Genomic DNA, 9,492 nt, shown 5'->3' on the forward strand with positions numbered 1-9,492 from the left:
AAAAAACTTTATTCTAGAGCTGCTGTAAAGCCCAAGCAATCTCTGTTACTTTAATTTCCTATTATCACTGTAAAGCCGCTTTGGAACAATCTACATTGTTAAAAGCGCTATATAAATGAAGATGACTTGACGGAAAATTATGGCTGTACGCCCTCTGTCAAAACAATAAAGTCCTTTCTTGGCATGGTATTTTACTACCAGTATTTTTTCCCCAGCTGTTCTTCAATTGCAAAGCCTCTGTTTGCACTCACTGCAGGACAGAAACGGCGAGGGAAGTTGGCAAAGGATAAAAAATTTCACGGCACTTACCGTAAACTTACCACATCTGAGTGTGAGGCTTCTTTTAACCAGTTGAAGATCAGTTTGCTGGAGTGTGCCATGCTGATTTCAATGAGCCTTTCATTCTTTCAGTTGATGCTTCGTTGGATGGTTTGGGGGCCGTGTTGTCTCAAGTGCCCAAAGGCGAGCTTAGGGCCAGACCAGTTGCTTTTGCGAGGAAGACTCTCAGTGTGTCACAGCGCAGCTACTAGATGAACCATACCCTTTCCTGGTAGAGGCCGCAAATAGGAGAAGATTCTGTTCAAGACGTCTGCAGGCTCAGCTGCCAGGTTCAACCCTACAAGTCTGCTGAGTTCTCTTCACCCAGAGCTGAATATGAAGCGGCTAAAATCAGAGCTCTTTGTCAATCTCATGGAAACTGGATGGATGCAGCCGAGACCAGAGCCCTTTCAGTTAGTCCAACATGTGCCGTGGACAGCAGGTTTTCAGGACACATTTCCTGTTTTTTGTATGCAAGATCTTCAGCAAAGTCAAGAAAACGATCCTGCCATCTCGTATGTGTTGCCCTTTGTTGCCAACAGTTGCCAACACCGTACCAAAAAATATATATATATTATTTGGTCCGGACCAAAGCAAGTGAACTATCGGGCTTTCCTGGTGTAAATACACCCTTATCAAGCAAAGAGAAACAAAACACATCACAAAGCAAAGTCAAAACAAAAACTCTCTCTCCCTCACTGGCAGTTGCATGTTCCTTAAAGGCCAATTTATACTTCTGCGTCGAGTGTACGCCGTAGTGTACGGCGTACGCTACGCACGTAGGCGACGCCGTCATGAGCATTTATACTTCTGCGTTTAGGTCTGCGTTGCTCTGCAGTACAGCGCCGAAACGCTAGTTGGCGGCGGAGGGTTTTAATGTTCCACTGTGTTTAGATTCCTCGCGGCAAGAAGAAGAAGATTCCTCGCGGCTGTTTTGAGTTTAGGTTACTACAAGCAATGTCGACTGAAAGAGAGCAGATCATGTTGGAGTTGGAGCTTATCGAGGTGGAAAAGGTAATTTTTTGTTTTTTTAACAGTTTCGCTGTACTTAGAATTTAAAAATGGCGGGCGGTGCAGAAGAACACGCCGGAAATACATAGGAGGAAACGCGATGCTCCCAAGCCGACCAATCACAGATCTTGCGGTCCGCGTCGTCGCGACGTGTAGTTACATTTTTGAGGAGGTGCGCGTCAGGTTACGGCGAAGGGTACGGCGTATGGTACGCGTCTGTGCGTATGCTACGCCGTACCTACTGCGCGCACCCGACGCAGAAGTATAAATTGGCCTTAAGTAGGGCTTCTCCAGGTGTCAAGCATCAGGATAATGAGGATCCCGCCTCACAAGGCACACCCATTCAACTCATTACAAATGACTGACAGGCAAAACAGCCAATCAGCGACGGCCTGTGAAAGTGGAAGTAAGAGAGACAAAAGAGACCAAAAAGAGAACACAAAACACACCCAAAAACACTATAAACGTCCCTAAGGACGTAACGCAGATGAAGAAACACTATTGTAGAAGAAATGTGATCATCATATTTAATCCAGAGATGTACTGATGCTGACACAGGTGTAAAAAATACAAATAAGGGGGGGAATATTCTACACTTGTTTTCCTGATTTGGATAGATGTCCGAAAATACACAGAGGAAGCAAAATATGAAAATAATTTCTAGAGAAATACACAAATGATGTGATGATCTGAATGAGAGCAGATATAATAATCACGTAGTGTAAATCTGCAGACAGAAACATCAGACTCAGGACAGAAACACACGACCTCTAAAGTAAGAACATGTTCATTCTTCAAATAACTTACAATAAGATTTTGAGAATACTGTCTGATTGATTGTACATCGTATTATGCTGCTAAAATGTTTTTAGTACGATCATGTTTTACTCTGAAGATGAATATGTGAGTTTTTGAGTTTTCAATGTGTTTTTCCTCAGAAATGGACCAAACTCTATATTTCGTTCTTCTTCTCATTGGTGAGTGTGTTTGTTGTATTATTTATGGTTTATAGTTTGATCAGGTTTGACCCTGTTATGAAAAGCATTAAATCAAACGCTCTCTTTCACAGCTCTCTGCTCCGTATCTGAATGTGTTCAGCGTCAGTATCACTTTATAAACGTGTTGAAGACCTGGACTGAAGCTCAGAGATTCTGCAGAGAGAATTACACAGATCTGGCCACCGCTGACAACATGAACGACATGAACGAGCTGAATAAGAGTGTGAATGATGGAGGTGTTCAGTATGTCTGGATTGGCCTGAAGAGGACGAGTGTTGATAAATGGCAGTGGTCTTCAGGAGAACCTGCGCTCTATCTGAACTGGGGGCCATACCAACCTGATGGCAGAGATGAGTGTGCTTTCATGAGAAATGGAGAATGGCATGATGTGCAATGCAGTGATACTCTGCATTTCATTTGCAACAATAGTGAGTACAAACACCCAATGTAAAAAAGATTTATTTAACAAAATATGTTTTTTTATAAAAAAAAAGAGAAATGCATCAATAGTAAACACTATAATTAATGTAAATGAAAAACATCAAAATGTAGTATTTTCCAAGTCAAATCTACTTGTATAACGTTGTGGCAAATATACTACCTGAATTGTTAACAGAAAAGATAACAGAAAGAGAAAGATCTAATTATAATCTACAAACCCTTAAGCCGGGTGCACACAGTGCAATTTTGGCCAAGATTTAGCCGTCTGAGACAAATTTAGCAAAACCTAAAAGATTCCTCTGATCCTATGCTAAAATCTGAAGTATTTGATCGTTAGTTTAACATGTTCACCGACAGCCAATTAATGACCTTTGCGATCCAATTTTACCTCAGACAAAATTCTGGCAGGGTCAGAAGATTTGACTCTCAGTCCTGCAGTGTGATTTCTCCAGTGGCGGATTTAGCAAATTGGGGGCCCAAGGCGAAGGTAGTATGGGGCCCCCCATCCGATCTTTAAAAGAGAACGACATTTTTTATTTATTTTTTTTTTTATAAACCATCAAATGGCACTTTCTGGAGAGTTTTGTGCAAAGAAATATAGAAAAAAGTAGGTCTAGCAAGTCTTATATTTCTGTAATTCACAGAGATCAAACACAAATATGCTGACTGAATAGATTGCTAGTTGAGAAACACTGCTTTAATTAATGTTTTTATGATGACTTTGTGAAAGGTTAACTAAACAGCATGAGCCGTCTTCCTGCTGGCCCGTAAGTTATTTGGCAAATTTCATTAATACAGATCTGTATTATGCTATAGTTTTTGATAGTGTTATACATTTCTTACAGATAATCACGATGACCGATTATACATTTCTTACAGATAATCACGATGACCGATTATACATTTCTTACAGATAATCACGATGACGTTTGTCTTACCGAATGTGGTAGCTTTATGCAATTACAGTTTGTCTATTTTTAGACAGTAAAATGTTGCCAGATATTGCTACGAAAAACAAGAAAAACAAAACAAAATAATAATAATAATCCGAAATAAGTTCAAAGCTTGTGTTTTGGAAATAAGATTAATATATCACTAACCCTAACATGCAACTTTCCACTTTAATAACTTCCTAAAGTGTCACATTAAATCAGAAAAACAGGTCCAGAAGACTACTGCCACCTTTCCATTAGTGGATCTGGCAACACGGAGGCTGCACGCGCGCCCTCACTCACAGCGCGCTCTCCAGCCCCGTTCACTGCGCTAGCTTCTCGCAGCAACATGAATTGCAACACTCATATGAGGTGGTTTAAACGGCTAATTAATCATTCAGAGAGCTTGACATTTTATTTTTGAATGTAAAAAAATGACAGTGTTCCGGACCTCGGTCATCATAGCTGGCTACGGCCATGGACTTGTAACATATCGTTAGCATTGTTGTCATTGTCAGCGGGCATCACAAAAAAGTTTGTTACCTTCTGCAATTTTACCTCCTGTCTGCGACTAATGATTTGATGCCTTTTTTCGCAAATGTTTTTTAGAAATATATAATTTGCGAAAAGTAAAAAACAAACAAACTTAAGCATAATTTAATGGGGCATTTTGGGGGCCCCTAGGTAGCTCGGGCGGGGGGGGGGGGGGGGGGGGGGGTAACCTTTGCCTAATGGTTAAGTCCGCCCCTGGATTTCTCCTACGACTACCGTCAAATTTTCTTTTTTCAAGAAAAGCCATGACCAAAATGAATGTTAGAGATTTCTTTGCCACCATTTTAATCATGTTCGTACAGTCTGACAACAACAATCGTAAAGGACTATAATAAAACGCACAGTGTGCACCCGGCTTTAGTTTAAAGAGCTCATTTAATCGTTTGATAGCTCAAACATTTGTCTGATGCTTCCACCACCACTGTGTAAACAGTAAAGCAGCATAAGAACAATGAACAAATTGATTCATGAATCTGTCTACATTTGTTTTTCTTAAAGTGACCACAGGACTCGTCTTTGTCAATGAGAAGAAGAACTGGAGAGACGCTCAGAGATACTGCAGACAGAATCACATTGATCTGGTCAGTGTGAGGAACCAGAATGAGAATCAACAGGTTCAGAAGTTCATAAATGATAATCACATATCTACTGATGTCTGGATCGGTCTGTTCAGAGACTCATGGCAGTGGTCAGATCAGAGTAACTCCTCTTTCAGATACTGGAGGTCTGATCAACCTGATAATGATGGAGGAAATGAAAACTGTGCAATGATCGAACCAAACGCTCTGGGTCAATGGCATGACGGCCCTTGCATCAGCCGATATCCTTTTGTGTGTCATGAAGGTGAGCAGATCCTCACACACACACACACACACTCCATCCATCACCTCCAGATATCTTAAAGTTCACGCTACATGTCTGACATGACAGATTCCTCCACAGTGTGTGTTCTGCATGTTGTTTCTGATCAGTCTCTCTCTAGTGTTTGCTTGTGGTGTGTTTTGTGTCCAGATAAACTGATTCTGATCACTGAGACTCTGACGTGGACTGAAGCTCTGAGATACTGCAGACAGAATTATACGGATCTGGTCTCGGTTCATTCGGTCGAGATGCAGCGTCGTGTGATGAATGTGGTTAAACGTGCGTCTACTGAGGCGGTGTGGTTGGGTTTACACAACTACTGCAGCATGAACATGTGGATCTGGTTGAGCGGAGAGGTCGTGTGCTATCAGAACTGGGCTCCAGGGAACGGCACGACACCGGAAGACTGCAGCCTTGAGTTTAGAAAAGGAGCAGTTCAGTCTGGAGGAGATCAGCGCTGGATCAGCCTTCCTGAAACTCGCAAACTCAACTTCATCTGCAGCAGATATGAAGACTGAAGAGATGTGAATGTTTGTGTTCATTATTTTTCTTATTTACTTTCATTTGTTTGATTTGTTCTTTAGTAATTTCTGAGTGAATCTACTAATTGTGTTTTAAAAATCTGTTTTATTTCTCTGTTAATTGTCATGACATAATGTGATTTTATCAAAGTTTTCTAACACCATTGATTACTATTCTTGTAATGTCTAAAATATTAACAAATTATATGTATTTTAAGAATCTCTTTGGATATCTGGTGTGTTTATGTGTCTTTATGTTTTTCACTAATCTTATCTGTAGCAATTAGCACTGCATTGTTTATAATTTACTGATATGAAAATAAACCGATGTTGCTTGAAAAACAATATACAAGCACAAACGATATATACCGGTAGTTGCAATCGTGTGTTTATTGGATACATTTGTCCACATAAGGGACTTCCTGGAACTTCATAGGTCATAATTCTTACTTGTATGAGTCCGTTTTGTACTTTCTAGGAGAGATTACCCTCCGGCTTCCAGTATGAAACATACATTTCCTTCTCATTTAGCATTTTTAGAAAGTGAATATATTTAATTTCTTTCTGAAAATGGTGAATCTTTTTGTTAGAAAATACCATTATTCACCAGCTGGGTGTTTGCAGCCCTTTGAAGCCCTAAATATGGATTTTGTACCGTCAAAAATGGGCGCCATTCACTTGGAGAAAAAAAATAATTATTTGAATGTTTTTCCTCCAAAACTAACTTCTCTTCTGCTGAGGCAAGAAGGTCATATAGATATTAGATGGCTTTGGTGTGAGTAAATAATCAGGATTCTTTTCATTTTTGGATGAACTATCTTCCTTTTAAGAGAGTGTGTGTAAAGAAGGTGGTGATTGAGTTTTATTCTCAACATTTTGTCATATTTGATGCCCTTGATGAGGAACTGGGGATTTCTTATGTTCATCTAAGCCTTATTTTGGTTTGATTGAGTTTGCATTGTATGATGTCCTGAGTCAAGCGATACAACTATCAGTGGCATGCTTGAGTTTTGAAAACCTTGTTACCATCATGTGGATTATTACCATTGGATTAGATTTGTGGATTATGTGTGTATTGTGGATTACTCGTAGTTGCAGACCAGTGGCGGCTGATGAAAAATATCTTAGGTGGCGCTGTTCCATATTCAGTCAGTTTCAATAGTCTGGTAACCATAGGAGCCATCAGGTATTTTAGCATTGTGGCTCTTCCTCAAGACATCCGTCAATCATCCACTCTTCTCTCATTCAAAAACATCTTAAAAACTTTTTTTCTCTGAATTTTACTCTTCAGCTCACAATCTGTAAATTCTACATGAAGTTTTATGTAAACAAAGTTCGGGAGGAGCATGTTCAGGTAATCATCCAATCAGCACAAGAAGAAGCCAGTATAAATAAAGCCTTCCCTTACCTCCTGTCTCATGACTAATTTCTCAGCACCCCACCTCCACCCCTTCACCCCACATCGGCTGGGTCCGCTCATAGATTCCTATGATCTCTAAAGTTATTGGGGGAGTACTCTGGGGTCGGGCCGAATTCTGAGCTCGGAGCCCTCCCCCCGGACAGCAATCCAAATACGCATTATGATATTACATCAGATTTAATTAACATGTAAACTCGTGAACTTATTATATGTTGTTTGTTTGAATCCCTTTTTTGTATCTTTAAACTAACTTTGTAAGTGACCTCTGTATATTACTTTCTGCCCTTGGTATGTGTATTGTGCTGTGATGTTGATTTTGTTCTATTCCTTAACCCAGTGGTTCTCAAACTTTTTAGAGTGTTGTACCCCATGAGTTGTACCTCCTCTCTGCAGTCACACCTTTTTCAGTAAGAGACCATATTTAAATCACTATTTCCAGTACATTTTTTATCTTTATAAAATAAATAATGCTTTAAATAAAAAAATGTTCAATAGAGAAATATGCAATTATTTTAAATAGACTCGAAAATGATGTTGGCATTAGTGGAATTGCATTAGCATGGTTTAAATCATACTTATCTGACCGTTATCAGTTTGTAGCAATAAATGAAGAGATGTCTTATCGATCACAAGTTCAGTATGGCGTACCACAAGGCTCAGTACTAGGACCGTTGCTGTTCACTCTGTACATGCTACCCTTAGGAGATATCATTAGGGAACATGGAGTTAGCTTTCACTGTTATGCTGATGATACTCAGCTCTATATTTCTTCACGCCCCGACGAAACTTACCAATTCACAAGATTAACGGAATGCATAGCTGATATAAAAAATTGGATGACTAGTAATTTCCTACTTAATTCTGAAAAAAAAAAACAGAGATTCTAATTATTGGACAAAAAGTGTCCACACATAATAACCCAGAATACTGTCTAACACTTGATGGCTGCTCTGTTAAGTCTTCGTCGTCGGTTAGGAACCTGGGAGTGCTCTTTGATCCCAATCTTTCATTTGAAAATCACGTGTCTAGTATCTGTAAAACCGTATTATTCCATCTTAAAAATATATTTAAATTACGTCATATGCTCTCATTGACGAATGCGGAACAATTAGTTTATGCGTTCATGACCTCAAGGCTAGATTATTGTAATGCTCTACTGGGTGGTTGCCCTGCACGCTTAATAAATCAACTACAGCTGGTTCAAAACGCAGCAGCTCGAGTTCTTACCAGAACTATATCTAAATCGACTGCTGGCAGTAGATCTTTTCCTATTTAGCACCAAAGCTATGGAACAGTCTTCCTAACATTTTCCGGGAAGCAGACACACTCCGTCAGTTCAAAGCTAAAAACACATCTCTTTGACCTTGCATACACATAACATACTATAGACTTCTATAATTCAATGCATAGATTAGGTCAGCCGGAACCGGGAACACTTCCCATAAATCCTGATGTACTCGTTACATCATAAGAATAATGGCATCTACACTAACATTAGTCTCTTTGTTTATCCCGAGGTTTACCACAGTCCGCCGGATCCAGGCCGTATCCAGATCTGATGAAGGACCTGCGTCTGGACGTGACAGCAACTCAGTCCTGAAGTGTCACTGGTCTCTCCATGTGAAGGCCTCCCTCCCTTTACCTCTGTACAGATAATCGTTGTCAGGATAGTTCCGGTTCACGTGGCTATGCCTGAAGCGATAAGCTTCTGTGTTATAAATTTTAAGGCCAGACAAGTAGTTTGTTGAGGGTTGTTTTTTTAGAGAAGGACTACTTGCCTGTGCACATATATTCAAACGCAGATACCTATAGAATGAACTCTTAATACGCATGTGCACGCCATCAGCGTTCTCACAGGTTCGCGTTTTTAAAAGTTTGCATAGAGAGAACTTACGAGTTTTCTGTTAAAGCGGTGTCGTGTTAGCGGCCCCTAAGTTAATAACTAATGATCGTTGCGACGGAAGTGAATCAATCAAAACTATCTTTAGCTGGAAATGAACTTTATTCTAGAGCTGCTGTAAAGCCCAAACAATCTCTGTTACTTTAATTTCCTATTATCACTGTAAAGCCGCTTTGGAACAATCTACATTGTTAAAAGCGCTATATAAATGATGACTTGACTTGACTATTTCACGATGCTTTTGAGAAATGCAGCCCTGGGCAGTGAAGGGAAAGATGTTGGTTGAACATTAATTTCTAATGATCAGTTGGACATTTAGAGGAGTTTTATTGAATGTTGTGGTTACCATTGTGCTGTCATTTGTGATTTTCACTTTGATGCAGCTTGATGTGTTAAATAACTCTAAATCACAATTTCTCATTGAAGCAAGATTCGCCGATCAGCGATCAGCAAGGAGCAGCTGTGATGTGTTGAGTGTGTCCATCCTGAGCTTTAATGGAAATTGTATGATGAGTCAATGTAACTCAGTTAAGTTAAA

The 9,492-nt window shown here is 39.8% G+C and overlaps 1 protein-coding gene across 1 annotated transcript; it reads left to right on the top strand.

The window, feature by feature from the left end:
* The first annotated feature begins 2,036 nt into the window (after positions 1-2,036).
* LOC130071044 (C-type mannose receptor 2-like) lies at positions 2,037-5,760 on the top strand. Its single transcript, XM_056235655.1, has 5 exons — positions 2,037-2,103; positions 2,268-2,306; positions 2,399-2,755; positions 4,751-5,095; positions 5,264-5,760. Exons 2-5 carry the CDS (start codon positions 2,270-2,272, stop codon positions 5,629-5,631), a joined length of 1,107 nt encoding a protein of 368 aa, XP_056091630.1. The 5' UTR covers positions 2,037-2,103; positions 2,268-2,269; the 3' UTR covers positions 5,632-5,760.
* Positions 5,761-9,492: the final 3,732 nt, after the last annotated feature.

Source organism: Rhinichthys klamathensis, unplaced genomic scaffold, assembly GCF_029890125.1.
Source record: "Rhinichthys klamathensis goyatoka isolate OS25496 unplaced genomic scaffold, OSU_Roscu_1.1 h1tg000427l_1, whole genome shotgun sequence".
Taxonomy (NCBI): Eukaryota; Metazoa; Chordata; class Actinopteri; order Cypriniformes; family Leuciscidae; genus Rhinichthys; species Rhinichthys klamathensis.